The 26,544-nt window shown below is 46.2% G+C and overlaps 3 protein-coding genes and 1 pseudogene across 4 annotated transcripts; 2 read left to right on the forward strand and 2 right to left on the reverse strand.

The window, feature by feature from the left end:
• Nucleotides 1-3,136, reverse strand: LOC101782305 (phosphoacetylglucosamine mutase). Its single transcript, XM_004968581.4, has 9 exons — nucleotides 2,798-3,136; nucleotides 2,451-2,716; nucleotides 2,058-2,177; nucleotides 1,827-1,969; nucleotides 1,486-1,737; nucleotides 991-1,406; nucleotides 731-906; nucleotides 459-555; nucleotides 1-345 (listed from the first exon to the last, which is right to left on the reverse strand). Exons 1-9 carry the CDS (start codon nucleotides 2,874-2,876, stop codon nucleotides 203-205), a joined length of 1,692 nt encoding a protein of 563 aa, XP_004968638.1. The 5' UTR covers nucleotides 2,877-3,136; the 3' UTR covers nucleotides 1-202.
• A 157-nt stretch (nucleotides 3,137-3,293) lies between these two features.
• Nucleotides 3,294-6,910, forward strand: LOC101784611 (annotated as a pseudogene).
• A 3,003-nt stretch (nucleotides 6,911-9,913) lies between these two features.
• LOC101782709 (protein RICE FLOWERING LOCUS T 1) lies at nucleotides 9,914-17,277 on the forward strand. The gene is made up of 4 exons (XM_004968582.4): nucleotides 9,914-10,543; nucleotides 10,640-10,701; nucleotides 16,640-16,680; nucleotides 16,776-17,277. The coding sequence occupies exons 1-4, from the start codon at nucleotides 10,349-10,351 to the stop codon at nucleotides 16,997-16,999; spliced, it is 522 nt and encodes a 173-aa protein (XP_004968639.1). The 5' UTR covers nucleotides 9,914-10,348; the 3' UTR covers nucleotides 17,000-17,277.
• Nucleotides 17,278-18,522: 1,245 nt separating this feature from the next.
• On the reverse strand, nucleotides 18,523-25,447 carry LOC101783133 (ABC transporter D family member 2, chloroplastic). Of its 2 annotated transcripts, XM_004968584.4 has the most exons (10): nucleotides 25,001-25,447; nucleotides 24,064-24,250; nucleotides 23,666-23,733; nucleotides 22,822-23,148; nucleotides 22,545-22,709; nucleotides 21,603-21,831; nucleotides 21,286-21,527; nucleotides 20,876-21,197; nucleotides 19,337-19,608; nucleotides 18,542-19,142 (listed from the first exon to the last, which is right to left on the reverse strand). In XM_004968584.4, the coding sequence occupies exons 1-10, from the start codon at nucleotides 25,253-25,255 to the stop codon at nucleotides 18,948-18,950; spliced, it is 2,262 nt and encodes a 753-aa protein (XP_004968641.1). In that variant the 5' UTR covers nucleotides 25,256-25,447; the 3' UTR covers nucleotides 18,542-18,947. The 2 variants fall into 2 exon arrangements, with proteins under 2 accessions (XP_022682575.1, XP_004968641.1); XM_022826840.1 differs by lacking the exon at nucleotides 25,001-25,447 and having other exon boundaries at nucleotides 18,523-19,142; nucleotides 23,666-23,728; nucleotides 24,064-24,220.
• Nucleotides 25,448-26,544: the final 1,097 nt, after the last annotated feature.

The following is a 26,544-nucleotide window of genomic DNA, read 5'->3' on the forward strand; positions in this document are numbered from 1 at the left end:
AGTACTGGAAGGGAACGATTTTACAGCTGTTCAATTCCTTTTTGATGTTTAGATACAAGAACCAATTGATTTCTGTTCTGTGCATATCAACAATGAAATTCGAAAGTTTGGACTGAGGATGTAAAAGTTACAAACTGAAACGCAGGAGGGATTGTCCTAGAAAATTTAATCTGGTCAAAATGGCAAACAAGACTGTAAATGGTTATCCAAGAAGGTGTTCCACATGGCGTGCTACAGATTTTGCAAGACTATCGGCTTCCACCTGTGTTGATGCCTCGGCATACACCCGTACCACATCTTCTGTACCAGATGGACGCACAAAGCATCGGCCGTGAGTATAGTTGGCTGCAATGACATCACAATTTGAATATCAAACACATTAACACGAAGTAAATTGGACTTACAAGAATGGGATACACAACCGTTAGATTACTTGACGTGATTAATTTGGTGCTTACCAGTCTCCTTATCTATCAATTCTTGCAAACTAGAAGGTTGACTAACTTTTGTCTCTGCGTCTGTCGTGACAATTGAACTTCGATCAATAACTTTCACCTGAAAAAAAGTAACAAGTTAACTAATTGTATTATGAGGACTCGTTTGTCCCGTAATCTTAGTAACTAAAGTCTTACATGAGAAACGAGTAGTTGAATGAAAAGAATAGGTGAAATATTTATAGTTTTCGTCATCTTCAGGGAACACAAGGAAAGTCAAAGGTCACGGTACGTACCTTCAACTGTCTGCTGGGTAAATCACTATATAGTTCACACCAATTCTGAAATGACCATCCCTTATACTGCAAAATAGCCTCCACTAGAAGCAGACCACTCAGAGCATCACCAACTGCCTGATTGATCAGCTGACTAGCTGCCATCAGTCTCATTGCAGCATGATACTGTGCTGAACCTAGGAAGGGCATCAAGATCAACCACATCAAACAAAACGTTTAGGAGGCTGAATAAGAAGAAAGAACCGATGGCAAGAGTTTACCATTTGCAGCTTGAGAGAGCTCGTTGCTTAATGACTCTAGTTGAGAAATGAAATCCTCCGAGAATACTACAGTCCCGTGTCCATTGGCTTCAAAATATATACCAATGTCATACTCTAAAGCCTTTTTGTGCAGATATTTCACTCCAGTAGGAGTGAATACCACTTCAAGGCCAAGGTTCTTGAGAAACTGTGTCGACGCTCCATTTGCATAAGCTGTCTGAACTATGCCAAGCCTTGCAGGCAATGATTTGTTTACTTGACTGCCATTTTTATTGATAATATCTAGCTGCTCTCTGATAAACAGGGCAAACAGAGATAGTATCTTGTCACCATCAACAAGATCAACCTTATTGTCACTAGCTGATGACATGCGGAAGTAGACAAGTCGATCAGCGTCACCATCCAGACTTGCACACCTGAAATGCTAGACGAAAATAGTAAGTTGACTAAAAAAAATAGACAAGCATCAAACATGACTAACAACCAAGCTCTCACCTGACACCAAGATCTTCAGAGCTAAAGCCATGAGGAGTAACTCGCTCCTTTTGAACAAAGTCAGCACCACACATGTGATTTAGTATCCCTTCTCCTTCCTTACCCGAATTCCTCACAATAATATCCAGGCCTGAAAGCTCTGCTTTTATTTGTTCGAGCTTCACCCCACCAATACCATTTGCTCCATCCACAATTAGTTTCTTGGCAAGCTCATCTCCACCTTTATCTTTTGGCACTAATTCCAACATACGCCTGATGAAATTTAGTGTTAGAAACTCACCATAAAAGACGCTAGTAGCTCATGAGAGCCTAAAGAAGCAGGACAGTTGCTAGAAAGTAACCTGAACGAGTTGATAAGTTGTGTAAAATAATCTGACTCGGAAGCCTTGATGCCTTTGTTTTTGCACCGGACCATCCAATGCAGTTGAGGGGTGGTCAAAATTCCCATATCAATTGTGTGTGAGCCAACTACCGCATTTATCCCCTTCAGTTTGAATAGAAGTCCAATTAGATTGAATCTGCAAATTGTTATGAGTACAAATGTAGCGAAGGAACAGATCGAAATGGCATACCTGCAGTGCGGCACCAAGGAGGTACCCTCCTGTTGGTCTAGTATCTCTGCCAAGCAGCACTTGCGCTCTGTGGTGGCCCCCCAATGGAATTCCCTCGTCCTTGACAAACTGAAGGACCAGCTGCGGAGAGAAGAAATGGTATTAGCATTCGCATTTGCATATGAGGCGAAAAATAACAGGCATTAGTTTGATTGCTGAATTGATGGTACATGTGTCTGGTTGTAGTTTGGGATTTGGATGCTAGCTTCAAGCACTAATTTGATTTGTTACTCCGGAAAACAAGTGCTAGTATTTATTATTCGTGTGAGAGTCAGTTTGCACAAACAGATCCTGCAACTTGATTACGTACCTACTAGAACGAAGGTGAGGAGTAGAGAAGGACTGAACGCATACCTGCAGGAGGGCGTCGGGGTCGGGGGCGTTGGCGAGGGCGTCGGCGAAGGGCTCCCAGTGCTGGGCCATCATGCCACCGTCCGGGTCGGCGATCTTGACGCCGTTGTCGCCGACGGGGTTGTGGGAGGCGGTGATGACGATCCCGACGGCGGCGCCGGCGAGCTTGAGGGAGCGGAGCGCGGCGAGGATGCCGGCGCGGCAGACGGCGGGCGCCATGGTGGCGCCGTCGGCGCGGAATCCCGCCGTGCCATAGGAGAACCTGCAGCCTGCGCCACCGATCCCATCTCATTCTCTCGTCTGCGCGGACTCGCTGCGTTGCTGATGGAGCAGAGGGAAGCAGCACGTACCGCTCGGGAGAGGGAAGCGGGACGCGACGTCGAGGAGGCGGCGGCGCTGCTCCTGCTCCTGCTCCTGATTGGCGGCCATGCCGCTCGCCGGTCGTCGTCGGTTGTTGGCTCGGATCTGACGCGATTTGGACACCACTTGTCGCCAGGGGATAACTGACTCGACTAGAGAAAACAAATCGGTCTGCCACTTCGTCAGGATCGGATCAGAATTCAGAGACCAGAAGTGCGATCACAGATTCAGTTCCGTTCAACCATCCAGGATCGCACTACAACGAAATTGCATTACTGGTAGAACTGCAACTCCTCCCTCCGGCTGCTTCCTCGTGGGTGAAGAAGATCTTCAGAAAGTTCAGAGTTCAGACAGAGGAATATGCCACCAAGCTCTTCTCGAATTTCCTGTGAAGGAGAGGGCTCAGTTACAAAAGGGGCATCACTTTCAGTCTGTCACTGCCCTCTTATTTAAGCCATGGTCCTGTTGGCGCCGCTGCCAATTCAGCTCCTCCTTCATCAAGGTCTGACTCTGACATGGGTCGTGTGGGGAAGATGAAGTACGTGGTGATGACCAGCGGCGTGGTGAGCGGGCTAGGGAACGGTGTCGCCGCCAGCAGCATCGGCGTCGTCCTCAAGGCCTGCGGTTTGCGCGTCACCTTCATCATGATAGGTAAGTTCTTCTGTGTCCTCCTTGACCTGCAGTTTCATTCATACAGGTCATGCCTGGTGTTAAAATGTTCTTGGGTTAACTCAGTTCTGAACAAAATAGATGCTCTGTATGACGTTTCAATTGTTTATGATGATATTCTGGTTATGTAACCTGGAGGGTCTGGTCTGAGCTGACGTGTTCATTTGCTGCTAGCTGCTTTGATCAATATCATGTAAAAGAACCCTTTGTCCGGATTTTGACGAAGATGGACCGTGCCTGTCCTTAGAATTCAAAAAGAAAAAAAAACAGCGGCCTTCCAGTGATGCTGTTTTATTCACTCTGGTGTTAATGATCCTGATGAACTTACTTTCAGTTATTGAAATGGAAATTTGGGTACCTCAGTTCAAAAACGGAGATTTTAGTGGTCCAAGTAATAATCATTTTATTCTAATTTTCCTTTCCAACTTTGCTGTTACGCCTACCTCTGAAACATTACATTTCCTATTTTTGAACTGTCTTCTCCAAGGAAAATTATGTTTTCTCTACTTCATTTTTTTAAAGAAAAACACTTTAATTTTTATAGCTTTACTTTTCCAGGAAAAATTGCTTGCACCATAGCCATCCTCTTTTCAAAATTTCCACAGTTCAATTTTTTGTTTCTGTACTTGGTAGCATGTGCCTTTATTTCGCATGCTTTCCCATATTCACTTACTAGTTCATGTTGCAGATCCATTTTTAAATACTGATGCTGGAACGATGTCTCCTGACGAAGATGAACACCGAGAGGTTTTTGTTTTGGATGATGGCAACGAGGTAAGGGCACTACAAACCTGTGGCTCTGTGCTACTTCAATATTTCTGTCATTGCATCTGATACACAAGTTGGTGTGGCTGGCAATATAATTTTTGGATGAGTGCTTACTTGAGCGATGCCGATCCATGAGACTTTGATATGAATGATATTTACTGTCTTCCATGCTGACAAATCGCAGTATTGTAGGTTGACATGGATATTGGAAACTACGAGAGATTCCTAGATGCTGAATAAACCGGAGACAATCTATCAGGCACTGAACTTGTCTTGTTCTTTGCAACTTGCCAACGTGTGCAAATTCCTTATCCATTTTCTCAGATGTGGTGTTTCCTTGTATGGTTCTTGCAGTATGTGATAGACAAGGAAAGAAGGGGTGATTATCTAGGGAAAACAGTACAGGTTTGTGAGTACAGTCCTGCAGTACCTATCAAAATTGCTGAACTCTTGTATATACAAAGTGCTGATGGAAGTTGTTGCACGTCTTTTTTCAAAACCTCTGAAGATTGTACATCACCTTACGGATGCGATTCAAGAATGGATCGAGCGTGTTGCTGTGATTCCTGTTGATGGCAGAGAAGGCCCCCCTGATGTTTGTATCGTTGAGTTGGGAGTGACTATAGGTCTGGGGATTCAGAACCGTTTTTAGATGACCCATTTGTGCAGTTCATTGGAGAAAACGAAAGTATATCCTTAATTGTGCAGGAGATATTGAGTCAAGGCCATTTATTGAAGCTTTGAGCCAGTTTTCATATCTAGATGGTAACATTTGTCTAGATTTTTGGTGGCTTGGTGATTTGCAGATAGTTGATTGGCTTAATTGGCTACCTCTTGTTTTCAGTGGATAATAATTTTTGTTTGATACATGCATGTCAGTCTTGTCCCTGTAATAGACATAGTTGGCGAACAGGTAGAACATGATTGAGTTTTAAATTTATTATCAGTTTTTGTTTACTGAATATCAATGATACGGAGTCATTTATTTTGGTACACCTGAAAAATGCAGAAAACGAAGCCTACCCAGTTAAGTGTTCAGAGCCTACGAGAGCTTGGATTGACGCCAAACCTTCTGGCTTGTCGTTGCGCAGCAGTATATTATCTTGCTTCTGTTCACTTGTTTTAGTTAAGCCTTTACTGTACATTGGAACATCTAATTTATCTGTATTAGTAAGCTGCCTTGATTCTTTGGTGTGCAACCTCTGAATAAAAATGTCAAGAGAAGCTTTCCCTGTTTTGCCATGTTCCGGTATGAGAATCTGAAGCTTCATAATTCATATTTTTATCTGTGTTTCGTATTGATCCATTAAAGTATTTATTCAGGCTGATTGCATTGTTATTCTAAGCAATGTTCAAATATTTGGCATGCTCCCTCTCTTCTAGTAGTACGTTCTACCTTCCATATGCTTTGTACCAATTCTGATGAAATAGTAATCTTCATACGTCCATTGCTGAAAAAGATATTACCCATTTCTGTTGTCAGGATCAGAAGGCTCATGAAGCTATTTTGGGAATTCTTGGACTTGCACGGTTAGTTGTTCGAATTCTCTCAATCTGTTACATTTCCTTTCTGTTCTCCTGCCTAAGTTCACAAAGTTCTCTTTCCTGTTTGCATTATGCAGCTTAACTGTGGAACCTAAGTTGGAAGCGTGGATGACGAATTGCATGTTCCTGTATGCTCCAATCCACTGTATCTTCCATATTTCGTAGTAGTTTTGCCAGTCTTCAGTTTATCACACCATATATGTCATCTTTCTCTTCTTTCTTCCCTATTTGATTGGAGAACAAATTTATGCAGGTCAGAATAGCAGTAGTAGTTGGTAAATACACCAATGTTTCCAATGCATACCACTCCATCCTCGAGGTGAATGACGACTCAGCAGTGTCCCTTTCACCTTATCTTAGAACATGCCAAGACTAATCTGGTCTCTTCAGATAATTGGATAAGATCCTTGATACTGACTAATTCTAGTAATGATGACGCAGTACTTCTATGTCTCATGTCTCCACAAAAATCATTATAAAATTTGTTAGCGGGTAAAAAGAATCATTATACATCGATCAAGATATGTTCTTTTTCTTAAGGCTATGCTTCATGCATATCAGTTGCGTGCCAGAGAAGGCTTGTGGTCGATTGGGTCCCAGCTTCTGACCTCGACGAAGAGACTGCGAATCAGGTCTCGCGAGTTCTGTTATACCTTTTGCTTTCACCATCACTAGAGGGTGCTGTCATGATCTAGACCTTGTTTAGTGCTAAAGTTTGGAGGTGCCAAATTACTGTTACAATACTGTAGCACACTGTAGCGTTTCGTTTGTATTTGTGAATTATTGTCCAAACCCAACTTGGGAAGTAAACAAGGCCTAAACAAGGGCCTAATCCTTACGCCTCTCTGAATGTGCTGTTGCTTGCAGTCACCTGACCTCCATGAGAAGGCACGGAGCTTGCTGAAGGTGACACTCACGAGACTACAAGCAGCAAACTACTGTAGATGTCATAGAGCACTGTGAGTTGAGTGTAACAGTGCGGAGTTTGACGCTGGCACGAGATATCCTTGTCCAAGAAGCTGCAGATGTGCGTAGGGTCAAGGAGGACTTTCTTCGGAACAGTGGACTGTAAATCTGCTAAACTGCAAGTACCAAGGAACACGCACGTACCCTTGCTCAAATTAGGCCCTCTCTAGTCTCAAGAATAAGTATGATCTTTCTTCTTTCTTTCTTTGGTGCGTATGTTTTCTCTCAACAGCTATGGTGCCAATCTGGAACCTGCCAATCTGTAGGCGAATCCTGACATGGTGAGCGAACTTGAGAGCGCTGGTGCAAAATTTGTGGGTACCATTGAAACTGGAGACAGAATGGAGGCAGCTACCTTGTGGTCATTGTTCAGAGAACCCGAATCAGCATGACTGAAACTCTGCGGCAGATCCTGGAGCTGCCTTGGCACAGGTATTTGTATTTTGTGGGCGTCCAGTTCCACCCGGAGTTCAAGTCCTGGCCAGGCAAACCGTCTCCGTTGTTCACGGGCACACACCGATCACTCTGCATCAGTACATTCTCAAAGCAGATGAAGCTAAGCATCGGTTGCAAATTTGCAATGCATGTTGGTCCTTCAGTTTTGCGAGTAGGGCATGTTGGTCCTTGGCCTGCCGAGCTGTCTTGTTTGTTGTTTCCTAGCCCAAAAACCTTCCCGTGCTGCCGCCCGGCCTGCGCACGACACGTCGACGCGCCCATCCGTACGTGCACGCACACGCACGGATGTTTTCCGGCGTGCGTCGTCGGTCAGGAGGAATCACGATACGTGCATGCGAATGCGATGCACTGCCGTCGCTTCCATCTCATCTGGCTGCGTGCAGGTGCAGCAGGAGGCTTTCAGGTCCTGCCACTGCCACTAGAGTCCAGGTGAGCCTCTCTGCACTGCACGAATGGTTCTGCTTCGGCGCGCGGCGTACGTGCAACGTGGCCACCGCATCTGGCACACGTTTGTTTTCACTGTTGAGATTCTGATACGACCAATCAAAGCCCAGAAAAGTTGTAAATAATATATCGTATACAAACTTCACGGGCAAAACGTACATGATCGGCTGATGCAATGCACCCCTGCATAAACTTTTATAGAATCACTGATTTGTGAGTGAACGTGGAAAACTTAAGTGTTTGGTTTGAGAAGTGTGTTTTTTCTGCGAAAAGTTGTAAAATAATATATCATATACAATTCTTTTTTCTGCGAATTCTAACTTTGACTTAACCAACTTGTTTGTTGTTTTTTTTTTAAAAAGAGACAGGAATATATGGTTCCAAAAATGATGGACTAATCTATTACTCCACCTCATCCATTCTAGGGATATAACCATATGATTGTTAGCTTAATAATGAAAAATTATTTCTTCCATCAGAATTCATGTTAAAGCAGAGGTAGTAGTGGGTGGCGTTAACTAGGTCGTCGTCCATAAAATTACCTATATAGATATCCTCCTTTTCCACTTGACTGCGATCATCCGATAATCCTTGTCTTCTTCTCGATGCTTCTACACCATTCGTGGGTGCTTCTCGATCACTGCTCTTGTCACATCCTATATTGACAGCGGTCACTGCAATTAATGCATCATATGTTCCTTGATTTTTACTCCCCAATAAAGTTCCAACTCTCACTTTATATTAAGTGCACCAACATTTACAACATTTAATTAGTTTCATTAAATTCATCGTCAAAGGTGTCTTGACATTGCATTTATTTGGTACTATATATGCTAATATATTTTTCTATAAGTTAGAGATGTTTGATTTAGGACAAAGCTAAAATCAACTACATTTTGGACACAGAGGGGGTAATAGGAAATGGCTGATGGTGCCGTAGCTTTCTTGTAATACTTTTAATTGGTTATATATATTTTCATTCATCCCTAATCTATTTTAAGCCACTAGAGAATACTCAAATGACAAAAGAAAATATCCCAGCTATATATGTAGGGAAAAAAATATAACTATGACTGCATGCATGCATGGTCCATCAAATGACAAGAGTACGGATGCCTATGTTTGGAGTTTGGTTGTTTGTTTGCAACAAGTTTTCAAGCTTTTGTTGAATATTAAATTTCGTCCAGGTTCGACATAATCTAGTTATATATTAAGCGTGCTAATAACAAAGAATAACGTGGCCACCAATTATATATATGATAACCCCACTTGAAGCAATCTTTGGGTAAATGAAAAACCCCACTTGAATGTATATGCAAAGTTTTATCATCAATTGGCTTGCATTGAGATGGTAGGTGCGTAATCAGACAAGAGATCTAGGAGTTGATAAGAGTGCGTGTGGCATCTTATCTTAGAGACTTGGACGAATGAGATGGAGATAGGAGAGGAGAGCAAAGACTGTGTAACAGTAACACATAAGATCAACATGTCACCGAACGACAGCGTCTAGTCGCGGCAGTCACCGAAAGACCTGCACCGGGAGCGGCCGCAGAGGATCGACACGTCAACCGCAACCGGGTGATTTTCACTGTGCGGGTAAACGGTGGTCCTTCGTCGACGTGTCGATGTCCTGGGGATGCCGGCGTGCTAGCTGTTACCGCGGCGGGGTTAAAACCAAACCAGTGGTAATTGTGGCGTGGACAGGACAGAGAGAGAAGAGAGAAGCCGGCAAAGTCTGGCGGGGAGCCAATGGGAACTCGACAGAGCCGGGGGGGTGACATGATGGGGCTGAGAGCCGTCACTCGTCGTCCTCGCATCGTTGCACAGAAAGCCCTTGCTCGCTCACTCACTGGATCATCTCTGGACTCTCTTCTTTCTAGTACTACTTCATTCACCTCAGGTAAATAATGTAAAGTAAAATCCCCTTCTTCTTCTTTAGTTTAGCTGTGTCGTATCTAAAGATTTCTTTTTTTTTCCTCTTTACTGTACCGCATACATAGTAGTAGCAGTACTTGTGCTAAGTGACAAAGAGATATATCCAGAGTAGACTAGTCAAATTCAAATTCGTATAGATGATGATGGTGGTGCAGAAACTCCAATGTCACTATCACTTGTTTCATCTACTACTAATATTATAAGTAGCGGGACGTTTACAAAAAAATCCTCATGTAAACTTGCTGGTTAAGAGTATGTAGCATAACGGCATAGGGATCGAGATGAAAATCAGTCGTCTTAATTAAAGCTTGCCGGCCAGCTCAATGAAACAGTAGGATCGGAGTAGATCATAGGGAGGAACACGGGCCTTGAGTTGTGTCTTTGATGATCTCGCCTCCTAGCAGCAACTTACCTCCTCCAATCAGGGCCGCCCGGGCCCCACCTGCTGCTCCGCTGCTTCCGCACGCTATCATCAGCTGCCGCCTAGGATCCTAGTAGCTTGCCGAGTGCTAGCTGCCTAGCTAGCTTAGCGATCGGCCTGCAGCTAGCCCAGAGGCCAGCTGAGAGAGCTCGCTTTACTGCCCGCGCGCTCTATAAGTAGAAGAAGAAGCCGCTGCTGGTGGGTGGTGAAACGTCGTGGGCGCGCGATCCATTATTGCTGGGCTCTCGCTCGTGTGCGCCGCTGGACGGAGCCGCCGGAGCGGAGGACGACGGCGACGAGGGGGAAGAAGGGAGCGAGAGGCAGCAGCGCCAGCAGCATGCAGCGTGGGGATCCGCTTGTGGTGGGTCGGGTGATCGGCGACGTCGTCGACCCCTTCGTCCGCCGGGTGCCGCTGCGCGTGGCCTACGCCGCACGGGAGGTCTCCAACGGCTGCGAGCTCCGGCCCTCCGCCATCGCCGAACAGCCGCGCGTCGAGGTCGGCGGCCCCGACATGCGCACCTTCTACACCCTGGTACGTACTGCACGTAACACGCCGCGCCGCCGCGCCGGAATTATTTTCTCCATTATTGCAAGCAGCCAATTATTAACCGTAATTTGCATCGATCAGGTGCTGGTTGATCCGGACGCGCCAAGCCCCAGCGATCCCAACCTCAGGGAGTACTTGCACTGGTAATTTTCAGCTTCTTCATCAAATTCGCGATCGCCAAAACGCATGCACGAGCCAATGCTTTCAGCAATTAGCCCACAGATCTGGCTACCTAATTCCATCAGAGCAAACGTAATCTGTGTTACCATATGAAAAAAAGCTACATCTCGATCGTCTGATGATCAAATCCGAATTTAGCTTTGTGCAGGACTTGAATTCTTTTTAGTAAACTATTAAAAAAACACACCATGCCACCCAACCCCTACCCCCTCCTCCGCCGCCGCCCCACCATCAGCCGACGTGAGCAGCATCACCCACCCCGCCGCAAATCCTGCGCTGCGAGTCCTATCAGCTTCAGCCCCAGCCACCCCACCTGCCACCCCACACACCCTCTCCTCTTCGGAGAAGTTCGTCTCCGACTCCCCACCTCCACCACCTCAACATGTCCACCTTGCCACCGTGGACGACAAGTGCGTGCCGGAGACCCCGGATTCGCGGGCCCAACTGACGGATCCGCGACCTGCCGCTCGGGATCCGCCCCCTGCCAAGCTGGATCTGAGGGCTAGCTACGCAAAGGTCGTCAGGAGGGGGCGATTCAATGCCCCCCTCCGGCAAGCGGCACAGCGTCACCGCAACGAAGCCCAGCGCGCCTCCTCCCGAGGGAACAACATTTACTCCGACGAGGTGACGAGGACGCAGCGCATTTACTCCAGCAAGGCATCAAGGATAGGGCGAGCCTGGATGCCGCGTCAGGCGCCCACACGACATGCTGCACAGGCTTTAGCGCAGCAAGGGTGGACGCCAGCCAAGAGCCGTAGAAGGCATTCATCACAGCGTGCACTGCCCAACCCACTCCGATGCGAGCCACTGCAAGGCGGTGCTTCAATTGCCTGGCCCCGGACCATCGTGCTGCTACCCGGTGCGTTGCTTCTGCTGCCGCCGCTCAGGTCACCTGGAGCAGTTCTGTAAAGCGTCTCGCCCCCCTACTGTTGGCACCCGCCGGCTGGCGACGCGACACCATCCGCAGCCCCATCCACTATCGACGCCATTGCCTCCTCCTCCACCACCACCACCACCGCCACCACCACCACCGCCGCCACCACCACCACTAGCTACGCCTACGGGAGCGGCACCAATGGCGATAGGGGATCCCAACACGCGCCCTGACGTGGAGACAGTGTTCATCTCCAACTTGTTCCACCTCAAGCACGATGCGCGGGACTGGGAATCCTGCGCCCTCGTCCTGTGGGCGCTCCATCTGCCGCGCAACGCCGGTGCATGCGACATCGCGGACCTCCTCACTCGAGAGCTCGAGCTGCAGCGAGGAGAGGTCTCCGTCAAGCTCCACCAGCTGAAGCCCTACCTGATCCGCTTCGAGCACGCTGCCCATGCGGCGGAGGCTCGCCGCCAAGGACACTTCACAGGAGGAGGCATCGACATCTACCTCCGCACCTGGAGTAGCCTGACGCACGCCCTCGGCTTCCACATCTTCTACAGGGTGCACCTCTGCCTAGATGATATCCCGTCCCATGCCTGGACATCGGAGATCGTCGAGAGGGTCGTCGGCCACAAGGGCGCGCTCTAGTGCATCATCACCAACCTCATCCAGCCGGCAGACACAAGACACATCGAGCTCTGGGCGTGGATGGCGAACCCGAGCGAGATCCCAAAGAGGGTGTGGCTCACCTTCACACACAAGCCAGCTGACAGATCCTCAGCAGTCTTCATTTCTGCCGAGCCACCACCGGAGTCATGGCAACAAGGCGCCCGCTACGAAGTGTTCATCCACATGCCACCTCTTGAGGACTACTCGGCGACGGCACGCAACCTGCAAGAAGCGATCGACAATCCGGCGAGCATCATGCCAATTCATTGGCGTTACGAATGGCATTACGACTTGGTCGATGGTGCGCCATCGGATGCGCGCTCGCGCTTCCCGACCCACCTACCTCGGCCACCGCGGGAACCGAAGGGGCGCGATAAGGAGGAGTGCCACCGTGAGCTCAGTGGCCAGGAAGAACAACGCTCATTTGACGAGCGTGGACGGCACAACGACAGTCGCGGTAACGGTGACAGGCGCGATGCCCGTGACGCCTATGATGCGGGGGCCGGGGGCTGCGGCCGCGCCCAGCGCGCATGCCGCGGGCCACAGGATGAATGCGAACGCGGGCGCGACAAGGAGAGGGCGGGCAGGTCCAGCTGCAAGGACCGCGCCTTCATTTGGCCGCTGCACCGCGGAGACGGAGATGATGAAGATGGCAGCGACTACATCCATCCAGGCCACGAGCAGCAGTACGATGATGATTACTGGGGAATCGGCAAGCACTTCTGCCGGGACTGTACCCGGTCTCCACCGCACCGCGACTACGGACCACGACATGGATGACGGCACGACACGGATGGCGAGGGACTGAGCAACATGAACAAAGCTCAACTGCAAGCCCTGTTCGCGGCCTAGGCACAAGCATTGAAGAGCTACCTTCAGGAAGGTAATCACCGCATCACCTGCTCAAGCTATTCCTGTGGATGTGTATGTGTGAAGGAACCGCTAGATGGTTGGAGCTGAGGAGTACATCAGGAAGGTCTGCTAGCTAGCTGACAGCCTGGGACTTGAAGATGTCCATGCTGGGGAACGAGCCTGGTCCGAGGCGGTGGTAGTGCCCCGCGCCTTCACCATGCCGCGGGTGGTGCTGCTCCCCGCACCACTGCCGCCGACGGTCAATGACGTCGAGAAGGCCCTGGACGACATGGTGCTAGGCATGAATCACGCCTTGGTGCGGGAGCTGACGTCGGACAGAAGCAACGGCGAAGCGGCACAGGGAGGGGCACTTGGGCCTCCAACTGTCACCGGCAGCCAAGAAGGCCGAGGCAGCCCGCGTGGAGGTGGCCTGCGCGGATGCGACCCGCGTGGCCAGAAAGTCAGTCCACGTGGTCGAGGAGGTGGTCTTTGCGACCAAGGCGGCCCATGTGGTCGAGGCTAAGGCAGCACGCGTGGAGGTAGCCCGCGTGGCTATGGAGGCTGTTCACACGGCCCAGGAGGTGGCGGTCGAGGTCGAGGTGGCCCAAGTGGTCGAGGTCGAGGCCAGGGCGGACATCGCGACCGAAGAGGCCCAGGGGGCCCACACGGTCGCAGTGGCCCAGGAGGTTGGGGAGGCCAACCAGATGGCTGCAGAGAACCCTGAAGGGGTTCTAGTGGCTCCTGAGGCCACTCCAGATGGGGCCCAGGACTTCGGCCCACACGAGGAAGAACAGCCGCGGGATCAGACTGGGATAGAATCCCTATTCTGCACCCCACGGCCGCCGCTGCTACAACAGCTGGCGCCGTGCCGTCCCCGACAGAGATGTTCCTTCGATATGATGACGGTAAGAAGAAGCGCACGACTTGCAAAGAAGCCGTCCATCCCAGCCGCGGAGCGAGCTCAGAGGAACCTATGGCGCAAGTTGGGCATCTCCAACGATGAGATGGCTCCCATCGAGGAGGTACTGCGCGACTTCATCTCCATGTTTTGCGGACTGCTTCCAGAGCACATCGTGGTGGCAATGACAGCCATCTTCGACTTAGATGATGAGGGAGCGGACATGTTGGACGAGGCCCTAATCCGCCACGCAGGCGCGGCGGTGGCGGACCTACAAGAGGTAAATGCAATGCTTGCGATCTGAACCTTCAGCGGCGAGCGTCGAACTGCACAACATGTATCAGTCTACTAAGTCTACTTTATCTACTGTTTCAAAAAACCCTGCTGGCTTTGACCTTCGGGCAATCGAACATGCACGCCCTGCTGGCCTCGACCTTTGGGCGACGACTATGTGTAATCTGAATCTAAGAACGTGTACGCGATCAGACACTACATCACCCAACGCCGGGGACTCGCTGAAAGAACGCAATGAACGGATGGAACTACGAGGCAACACGAGTGTTAAAATGTGCATCATGCCGAACAAAAACGTAGACATCCTATCCTAGAACGTCCGAGGCCTAAACGTGGCAGCTCGATGCCTGACGGTGCACGAAATACTGACATCAACACCATGCCATATTGCTTGCTTACAAGAAACCAAACTCCAAAAAGTAGACTCGGTAATGGCAAACTTCCTGGGGGCCTATAAGCTAAATAATTAGCGTACAAGCTGGCGGTAGGCATAAGAGGAGGCATTCTCCTGCTCTGGAATGACATGGTAGTAGACATCCAGAACCTGCGCATTGGATGCTACTCAATAATGGTGGACGTAACAATTAGACACTGCATGACGACCTTCACACCATCAAGACGACCCGAAAAAGAAACCTTCCTAAGACACATGCGTCGACTTGAACCATCGGACAACTCGAAATAGGGGATTTTAATCTCATCTACCGCGCAAGAGATAAGAACAACAGAAACCTAAACCGACTAATGAGAAGATTCAGAAATGCAATAAACTTATGCGGTCTCAAAGAAATAAATCTGCAAAATAGAAAATTCACACAACCATTTGGTTTCCTTATCTACGCTTGTCCATCTTGACAGAGTCTTCTGCAACCAAAATTGGGATCTTGAATTCGACAATTGCCTCCTCCACGCACTGTCATCCTCGCACTCAGATCACTGTCCTTTGTTGCTAACCAACCAAGTAGGCCTGAGGTGACCGATCCCTTTCAAATTCAAAAACTTCTAGGTGCGACTGCCTCATTTTCAGGAGGTGGTCTCCAATGCTTGGAATACACCTACTCAACACACCGAGCCATTTCACAGACTAGGTCACAAGCTCCATGCAACATCCCGGGCCTTGAAGCAATGGAGCAGGTTCATGCTATTTGAGGCTAGGATGAAGATGCACATGGCCCAGGAGGTCATATTACGACTGGATGAGGCACAAGACGTCAGGACACTATCACCGGTCGAAACATGGCTGTGGGGGAAGTTGAAATAGCGTCTCATGGGATGGGTAGCCATTGAAAAGAGGAGGAAAAAACAATGTTCTAGGATAACTTCCTTGAAGGAAGGGGATGCCAACACGAGATTCTTCCATCTAAAGGCGAACGGAAGACGTAGGAAGACCTTCATTCAGAGACTACGCAAAGACAACGGATGGATCTTCTCTCACAATGATAAGCAGCAAATCGTGCATGATCATTTTAAGAACATCATGAAAGAACCATCACCGTGAGCCATGGATCTCAACTGGCTAGCGCTGAACCTACCAACGGTGGACCTATCCTCCCTAGATAGCCCGTTCACAGAGGAGGAAATTCTACGGGCAATCACTCAAACACCAAAAAATAAAGCCCTGGGATCGGATGGCTTCACTGGTCTCTTCTTTAAGCAGTATCGGGAGACAATCAAGTCTGACCTAATTGCAGTCATCAACTCCTTTCACAACTCCCGTTGCGCAGATCTAAATTTACTAAACAAGGCCAACCTCATCCTTATTGCAAAAAGGATAGAGCGGAGGACATTCAAGATTTCCGACCAATTAGCTTAATCCATGCTATAGCGAAGATCATAACTAAGATCCTAGCCCTGCGCCTAGCTCCATTCATGAAGGAGCTTATATCGTCCTGCCAAAGTGCCTTCATTAAAGGCCGAAGTATTCACGACAACTTCCTCTACGTCTTCAAGTTTTTTTTTCGAAACTCAAAACCTTCATTGCACTAATATACAAATTATTTCAAGATACCCCATGCACGCTTTCATTGGTCTTGCACCACTAGCTAGCTTGATTTCGAACTGTTCAAGACGGAGAGGCAGATATTTCAGTTAATGATACTGATCACCTGGAACACACTAGACTTCTTTGATCAGTGAATCATTATCTTCTCTCTCAAAACCTGGAGTGTTACTATTATGTTTAATTTGTCACATGTACTACTATCCACTTCAAAGTCCAAACACATGACCAATTGCAGTTCAGATAGAAAAAATGTAAACTTGACTTTGATTCCTCGATCATGATCTGATAGTCTTTGATCTGGTATTGCAGGCTGGTCACTGATATCCCGGCGACGACAGGAGTTTCTTTTGGTATGTCATCAGAAACAATAGTGTGATTGACCAACCTAACTCAGATCGATATCAGTCCCCTGCTAATTTGAGCATATTCATAACTGAACACGCAGGTACTGAGATTGTGTGCTACGAGAGCCCACGGCCGGTGCTCGGAATCCATCGGCTGGTGTTCCTGCTCTTCCAACAGCTCGGCCGGCAGACGGTGTACGCCCCAGGGTGGCGGCAGAACTTCAGCACCCGTGACTTCGCCGAGCTCTACAACCTCGGCCTGCCGGTCGCCGCCGTCTACTTCAATTGCCAAAGGGAGTCAGGAACTGGTGGCAGGAGAATGTGAGCTCGTCGATCGGGGTGAAATAAACACTGATGATTATTGATTGGGTATATCATATATACACTGTGACAACATGGAGAAAAATAACTGCGACATGGACTATATATTGTCTAATTAATTAGCTGATCAATATGCTAGCCTTCATTTACATTTGGGAGGAGTATATTTGATAGTTCTGGAAGATTGGCATGATTATGACTACTATAAAGCAAGCAATATTATGCAGATGAGGGTTCAGCCTCATCAGTCAACATGACTACTGTCTCTCCCTTGGAAAACAAGATGCATGTCTGCCTCCTTTATGCGCTACTCCCTCCGTTCCAAATTGTAGGTCGTTTTAGATATTGTGTATGTCTAGATGCATAATAATATTTATGAACCTAGAAAACTCAAAATGACCTCTAATTTGGAACTGAGGGAGTACCATTTATTTTAGATCATCAGTTGAATTGCCACTTCAATTCTAAAATTAGAGTGTCCAGATACAGATCAAATAATCTGGAGATTCCAATCAAACAAGGTCAAATAATCGGTTCTTTTACAACGTTTATAACAATATATTGACAGCTAGATATGTAACAGCATTCACAATAAGGTTCAAATACTGTCACCATAGCACACTAACGTCCCCAACAACCTTCCTATTGGAGCGTTGCTGCCTGAAGACACCCTTCCAAATAGTCTTCACCTGCAGCTCATAAGTTCTTAGCCTGTGAGTACGTTCTTCAACATCATGCCTTAGAACAAACTTAAGGCATTTAGTTTACTGTTACCCTGACAAACAGAAATACTAGTGTATAGCAACAGGTCTTTATTTAGTGGGACAGCTACTATATGACGACGAGTTAACGAAACAGATCATCCACCACTTCCAAGTTTTGGTTCACATGTGTGGAGCGGCTCTAAAAGAGCCTGGCACCGATCATCTACTCTCCACCACTTGTGATCCAGCATCTGCTGATGAATGTCGCTGCTGCCACTGCACAGCTCGTCGACGTCGTCCACATTCTCGCCGCCGTCACCGCTGCTACTCTCGACCGGGCTGCCTGCTGGCTGCAGCACGCGCTGAAAACAAGCAAAGGTTTTAGTTTTTACGCGTCGTGTAGAGAAAAACCTTGTGATGAAGATGGACAAAGAAGGCGGCTTCGCATATGAATGATTATTGGACGTTTAATTTTGGATTATGCACTCACAGTCTCGATTCATGTCGAAGCTGATGCTCGAACGCGTCGAGGTCGGTATCCACGGCGCAGCACTCGTTCCCGTCGCCGCCACCGCCACTGCCGGGGAAGCAGACGAATAAGTAGAGGATGAGATTGAGGATTCCAATCCTTGTTCATGCATGACAAGGAAACGAATAGATTCATGTCGCATCGCATCAGATGAGGAGCGTACCTCCAAGTCAGTCAGACAGGGGCTGCAGGGAAATAGGCCCATGTCGGCCCAACTTGCGGGAGAAATCGGCCCAGCACATGGGGAGGTCAGCTGCGCAGATTTTTTTTCTTTTTTCTTTTCCCTTCTAATCCTTTTGTGAGTAATTCATCATGTCCTAGTTTCATGTCTTCCAAGTACATTGCCACTCCAATATTGAAATTCCTAGTACATGCTTGAAACAAGGGAATTGATTAAAAACCAATGCAGCGACTACATTGCCACTTCTACATTAAGAGGAAGCTCAAATACAGATCAAAGAAGGGCCGCACAAAGACCACAAAGTACTCGCACCCGTATTATGTACATTCGATAATGTTTTCTAATGTCTGAGTGTACTTGCTATCCTGCTCTGCAGCCCGGGTCGGCAGTCGTAGCATGGCAGCAATTTTGACGATCCAACCGAAGAGTAACGCCCCAAACAGTCCAACTTCAGCTTGTTGTGGGACATGTTTCTGATTTGGGCCAAACGTGGGACGAAAACTGAGGAAGGGGCAAACAGGGGACAAAGCTGGAGATACTAGGAAGAGAATGGAGATGACTCTTCAACTGAAATCTGGCTTGTGGGCTTTAGTTCCCAGTTGCGTAGATTGCTATCTGTCAACTCGGACTTTGATATGTACAGGGCCTTGTTGTGGAACTTGTGAAGTGTTTTCCGGTGACCGACGCTTATGTAAGTAATGCCTGCAGCCTCAATTTGACTGTATAGATGAGCCTGTGGCACAAAATAAAATCAGAGTCTACTTTGTTCATCCACAAAATAGGATGGTTTAGAACATCAACCCCTTCCCTTTTTTATCCTCAGCAATGGGGTGAAAACATTCGTGCAATTGGTGGGTTGTAAATAAAAGCCTAGCATTTTCCATCGTTCAAGGAAAACAAGTATAGCAGCAGGACGAGAATTATTACCTCATTTGCTTCATCTAGTGCACTTGTTGACTCATCTAGTAAGACCAAAGTGGGTTTAGCAAGTAACAACCGAGCAAATGCAAGTCGCTGCTGCTCCCCTAGCGAAAGAACACTGGCCCAATCATGCATGGAGTCCAAGCCATTGAAACGAGGCAATATATAGCCCAGCCTCACAACCTCAAGCACTCTGACCAGTTCAGCAGTTGAGGGCATCTCCGGCTTGGCACCAACTCCCTCTGATGTGGAAACTTCAGATAGAAATGGAAGAGGATCTGGTAGTCATTTTTACAGAAAGACTTCAGCATAGCTGCACATGCATATTTTGGGAACTGTTGCCAAGAGTACTTTGACACTAGCAAAATTTGTGACGATTGCTTTATTCCACAATCCAACAACAAAAAAATGTAGTACTCATGCACATATAGGAATAGAATGGTGGATGCAGTCATGTGGTCACATGTACATGTGGTTCTACATTTTCCGTGATGCAAAACAATAGGAATGAGAAAAGGCAGAAGAATCGACCGGATCGAGTTCTGCCCATACTGACTTTTACATTTTACATTACTTCCATTTGACGAGATGATCTGAATAGTATTTTTATTAAACTTGCTAAATTCTAATCTATCCCCATAGTGTTAGTTCCTGACCTCTTCCAAACATGTGATATCGTGTATGATAGTATAGTGCATATCCTTTTAATTATTAAGACTGTAATGCTCGCAGGTCCAAATTTCTAACTTTTGTCCTCACTTCCCTCAAAATGGGTTTATATACTATATAAAAACTTTAAGCTCAACTAAACTGATTACCATAATTCCACAAACACAGGCAACTTAGACTGTAGCACTCATCACAGCATCCAAGACACCACAAACAGAAGATTAGTTAACTGACAAGTCATTAGTATGAATGATGAGTGGAGAAAAGAAATGGAACATGTTCAATGCACACGAACTATGCATCTATAACTGAATCATTTCTTTTAGAATACCAAAAACCACGACAAACTCAATAAATATAGCCAACACCATGAAATATCTATCACAATTCACAAATCGCCCCTCAGTACAAGTGCAATAGTGCAAAGGGCAAACCATGCAGGCATTCATCAACATAGAAATGTTCTATTATAAAAGGTTGAAATCTGTCTGTCAGTGCATGGGTCTGTTTGGCAATGCTCCAACTCCAAGATCCACTGTGTCAGGATTTTGAGTTTATAGAATAAAATGAACTAGTTTAAAGCACTGTTTTAAATCCAAAACAAGAACAAATGACACAACCAAATACCCTCAGTTTTCCCAAGAATATCTGGAGCCAGGGCTGAACAGTTTCAAGAATTATTGGTGCTGGAACTCTGCCAAACATGCCTTATGATATCCAACTTTAAGAGTTTAGATTAAAAAAACAACTTATGTTGGCACAAACAATAAAAAGGAATATTCGTATTGTCGCCTGAGTAATGTTTTTTTCTTTTTCATGTTTTCTTTCTTTATTTTATGAGAAACTCACTGTTTTCAGCAGCATAAGGATAGTTACCTGTACTTTCAGCATCATTATTTGGTGAATGATGAACATCTTCACTCCATGTAGGATAGAGTAATTGTTGACGAAGTGTGCCCAGAACCATATATGGTCTTTGCGGGACAAAGAATATGCCATTGTCTCTTCTTTGCTTGGAACTTTGTAGTACTTCTTCACCCTCTAACTTCATATTGGATGGCTCATCAGAACTTACATTTGAATTTTCAAACTGCATAGAACCTCTCACATGGTATATGATGTCCCCAGTACCACTAGTCCAGAGGCCAGCCAGAGCACGCAACAGCGAGGTTTTCCCACTTCCACTAGGACCCATCACCTAAAGGTTAAGATAAGCATATCATCCCAATCAGGAGTCAGTACTAACATTTAGTTTGCTGATTTAAAGTAGTTCAAGAAACCAGTACCAGTAGGTGGTCCTTGTCTTTTAGTTCCAAATTGAGGTCAGTAATAAGAACATTTCCGCTCCTCGGCGTTATCAATGTCAAATTGAGGATCTCTAGAACCATGCATGGATCAGATTGTGTTAGTGATCCATTAGAACTAACAACAGAAGACCTGCTCTTGAAAATAATGTTGATATCATCAACACTATCATTTTGGGATGATAGAGAAGACTCATTTCCATCCAATAGATCATCAAATTCACCTGTAATGAAGAATTTAATGTCATTCAAGTTATCAAAGGGAGGGAGGGAGGGAGAGAGGGAGATAGAGAGGTCACCTAGACGATCGATAACTGCTGAGAATGCACTAATTGACTGGAATTGGAAAACAATGAGAGAAAAATCACTAAGGATATGATTGAAAGCAGACACTGATTGGTTGATCACTCCAAACTCAATTTTCCCTGAGAAGTACATTGGAGCTACAACTGCAGCTGGAAGGATCTGAATTAAATACCGATAACCACTGGTGAAAAATTCCAGATTCCGAGAAGCTATCAACAATTCCTGCAACATAACATAAACACATACGTAACAAATGTTTCTGGCTAAAAATAAAAAATAAGGAGCTGCAGAGAGTGCCACTTCAAGAATAATAGAAATACAGAGCTAATTACTCTAGTGACCAACTGAACTGGTTTTGAGATTTAAAATCTAGCTTACTCAATATTTTAATACTATAAATAAGAATTTTACTATTGTGGCATGGTAATAAAATGTATTGGTAACAAATTTACTCAAACTTAGGCAGCAGCATTTCAATGCCAAAATGTAACCTATGTAATGATTACCGTATTTTATTTCACCTTCCATTGCATCTTCATCTAGAAGTTTTTTTGGAACATCTTATAATTATAAACTATAGTATTTCATTAGTAATTTAGTACAAATGAAAAATTATTGCCCAATGTGAGTGGTGATTTACATGATTATCAGAGCTGACTCCAGACAAACCATGATATAGAACTACTAGTAAACTGCTTTACCAATGCCATTAAGCATGCAAATTATCTTAATATAGTTTCAGGGAGAACGGAAGGGAAGATTGAAAACGAGCAAGTTTATGCGATCCGATCTTGGTTGATTTCCAAGTTTCACTCTAATCCAACTGTCAGCATGCTGGAACCATCAACTAATGGTAACTGGTTCAGACATGACTTTGAGAGTGCCGGAACAAACAAACAAACAAGAACATATGGCGAAAGGAAAGAAGTGCTTACACTTAGGTTGTCAAAAGCCCTTCTGAATCGATCCAACAACAGTTTCAATTCGTTTTCCTCACCTCCATAAAAAGCAATTGATTCAGCATTTTCTCTAACACGGACAAGTCCATACCGAAAATCAGCTTCTTTCTTCTCTTGCATGAAGTTCAAGTTGACCAAATTCTGTTGATGAAAGCATAAGCTAATTATCAATTGTTTGAAGAAAGAAAATAGTGTGACCAATGTAATATACTTCAATGCACGTTAAGATAAATAATGTTGACTAGTAACTTACTTTACCAAGGAAGACACTAATAGCAGTGCCCCCAAGAGAGTAGACAACAAGAACGATGAATAACGGTGGATAGATTCCATAAAGGATGTTGCTAAATGATATCAAGTCCACAGCAGCATTGAAAAGTGTGAGAGAAAATGCAAGCGCTGTTCCAGTGAATGCGCTGAGATCATCGTTTATCCTTTGGTCTGGATTGTCAATTATTGATTGAGACTGAATCTTATAGAAAGTTCTGTTATTGAAATAACGCTTCATGTAATAACTTGTCATCCAAGATCGCCATCTCAATGAAAGGGTTTCTTTTGCATAATCTCTCAATACAAAGAACTGCAGAATAGTGGAAGCAGTAATTTGGCAAATTGAGTTAAAAAAAATCATAACATCAAGTCTACAAAGAACATAGTTGCACACACTGCAAAATGAAACACAAAGCAAAGAAAGTACGTTTATCTATTGGTGGGTGCTAATACTAGCAGAAGCAACTCCCAGGACACACGCTGGAAACCAGGGATGAAGTTAAAGAAACTGGCAGTTTAGCCATTCAGTGTGGTAATTACATGATGTTCAGCTGTACAAATTTTGCTGGGACAAATTGTTGAAGGAAGAGAAAGCCTTTCAGATAAAAAAATGACCAGCAATGTGCTGGTATCTTTGGCACAGCTAGGAAATTATCAAAACTTTGAATCTAGATAGCCTAGGAAAAGAGGCTTTATTATTTTGGCAGAAAATTCTTTCCCTTTTGGTTGCCAATAGTGAAATGAAGTCTTATCCAGGCGATAAAAACAGTTGAAATTAGGCTAACAGCATGAAGAGCAATACCTAAAAAGAGCAGCAATATGCTCACCGGAATTCCTCCAGCAAAAGCACCCAGGTAGTAGAGCAGTTGCTGGGTAAATTTTTCTTGATCCTTATCTTGCAAAAGAAAATAACCACAAAATGTGAATTAGCAAGTTAAAAATAATAATCTATTGTATGAAATGGCACTTTTAATTATAACATATAAGTAGACTTGCTTATATGGCTGGAAATGTCATTACTTGACTACTTTGGATATGGAGATCACCAAAATGAAAATGATTTTTTTAAAAAAATTAATAGAACTTTTAAGTGCTATAAGGAAACTATCTCTGTCCTAGTCTCTTATCAAGTGTGCTTGCTATTCTGTGTCTGTCTATTTTATTTATAATTTTAATACCGAAGTTGCAAGATCATAACAATCATTAACAGAACTCCAAGACATACCAGCAAGGGCATTGTAGAAGTCACGACCCAAGAAGTTAAATCCAACACTAATCCCTGTGGTTCCCAATGTGAGTGCAAACACCGCAGCAAGCCTCAGCCTTGCTTGGGTTTTATCCTCGGACCACCAGTAGGGGGCAGCAACTTTCCAAAATCTTGTAGCTAGTGTCTTGATATCTGTACCAGCCCTCTACAAGGACCAGCATGGCACCAAAAAGATAAATGCACATTTATCAGCGCGCAGGGAAACAGCAACCCATCACAAAAAACACCAGGGTTTACTGAGCAACAAGCACAACCTCCACAATGCCGTTTCGTACAACAGCATGGGACTGTAAAATAACACCAACGGACAACGGTAAATCTAGGATCACTAAACGTGCCTTTACATGAATTGAAACTGAACTGACTGATGGCATCTAAATTTTGACATCCTCTCCACAAAAAGAATGATAACTAATCGCAGAGAATTAAAACATAGTAAGCACAAACCAGAATTGCATTTGGAATAGGATAAATGGATCGAGGTTGTGAAGTTTGACAATTGACATTAACTCAACCAGGCTGAAGCACATTAAGACAGACGTCAGAACAATAATCCATCCAAAATTTGAACTTAGCTTAATTTCAGTATCTATGAAACAAGTGGTCCAAAATGACATCCGACAGTCTCTTGCACGCCAAATTTATTTGCATCTAGCACACACCTCCAAGCTCCCACCTGGCATAACAGCCAAACATTCCACTGCGAAATCTACCAATGCAGTGAAAGTGTTGCAATTCTAAAACTACAAGCCGGTGGCATCAATACTCCAGTAGTACGAACTCTAAAATCAAAGTGAGTTCTACACAAAGGGAGCACCAGCACCGGGCAGATCAAGCAGAAAAAAAGGGGGAAGTCCCCCCACCACGTGGAAGAGAAGCGTCAGCGGAGCATCACCTTTTCCTGGGAATCGGGGGCAGCGGCCTCCCCGCCGCCGCCGGCTGCAGCGCCCGGAGGGGGCGTGGCCCTGCGGCGACCGCGCCGGCGCATGGCGGAGACCACGGACGGAGGGGGCGGGAGCCCGAGGCGCAGCGCCGCCGAGCCAGGGCCAGAGGCGGAGGCGAGGCGAGGGGATGGCCGCGGCAGCAGCGGCAGTGCGGGCAGTTGCGGAGGTTTAGTGGAGGGGAAGCATATCGGAGTAGACAACTGCATCTTTTTCGCCTCGCTTTCCCACCGCCCACACCCTCTGTTGTTTGGTTGTTTCAGGATTTCTTCCGTGCCTTGCAGGGAAAGCTTTGCGTGCTCCTTGCCACGGGGAGCAATGGCGAATGCCGCAACAAGCAGAGGCGGGGAGGGCCCAGTTCGGCAGCTCCACCGCAGCGAGACGCTACGGCTAGTCGGCTACCGGGCCGCGATGGGTCGCTAGCGTGTGGGTCTCCGATGGAGCGGGCAGCGGGGCTTCAGGTGGTAGTGGCCAGGGCGACGGACCCGTGGCGTGCCGGGGACGAAGGTGCCAGCTAAGCCACACGTAACCTATCCACGCCTCTCTCGATCGCAATTTTTTTATTTTTTTATGAATTTGCAGAAATAAATAGTTGAACCAAAAATTTACATAAATGGACTTACCTTACCGCCCCTCCCCCGTCCGGCAGGCCACCCACATATTGCAACAGCGCGAGTTTCAAGGCACTATCGCCGTTTCATCTGGCGGAACTGGCACCCCGCCAGTTCAAATGGTGGAACCCTTTCCGCCGGATGAGCCTGCGGGGCCGTGCCTAAATAAGTGATGCGCCCAGGCGCCAGGGTGCTCGTCCCTTTTATTTGCTCGCCGCTTTAGAGCCAGACAGAGAAGAGGAAGGAAGGGGAAGAGAGGGAGAGGAGAAGAAAGGAAGGGAAGGAGAAGGAGAAGGAAAGAAAGAAAGAAAGAAAGGGAGGGAGGGAGGAGGAAAGGGGAGGGGAGGGGAGATTGAAGGCTCGTTCCTCACGTCATTACATGTACTTTTTTAATTCCCTAATTTAGTTAATTCCTCACGTCATTACATGTACTTTTTGTAATTCCCTAATTTAGTTAGTTTAGTGAATAGATTTAGAAGTAGATAAATGTATTAGTTTAGATAAAAGTAGATCCGGTGGATTTGAGACGTAGGAAAATGTAGGTTAGATAGTTTAGTGAATTTAGCTTAGGAATTTAGTTGACATTTAAATTAGGTTGTTGATTTAGGTATATTAAATTTAGATAAATTTTATTTGCAATGCTATGGTTATATTATTAGATTTAGTTAGAACTTCTGAGCTTAGTCGCGTATATCGGGTAATTGACTATGATAGTGTTGGCGCTAGAAATCGGTCAACCGAATCCCAGCGATCGACACACGACCCGGGAGAATCTGCTTAGCTCCTGTTCGGGTGAATGCCCTGGTGCGGTTCGCGCGGCGTGCCAGCCAATCTGACCTGTTGATTGGCAAGGAAGAACACGTGTCAAATTCAGAAACTACGATCGG

Source organism: Setaria italica, chromosome V (assembly GCF_000263155.2).
Source record: "Setaria italica strain Yugu1 chromosome V, Setaria_italica_v2.0, whole genome shotgun sequence".
NCBI classification, from domain to species: domain Eukaryota; kingdom Viridiplantae; phylum Streptophyta; class Magnoliopsida; order Poales; family Poaceae; genus Setaria; species Setaria italica.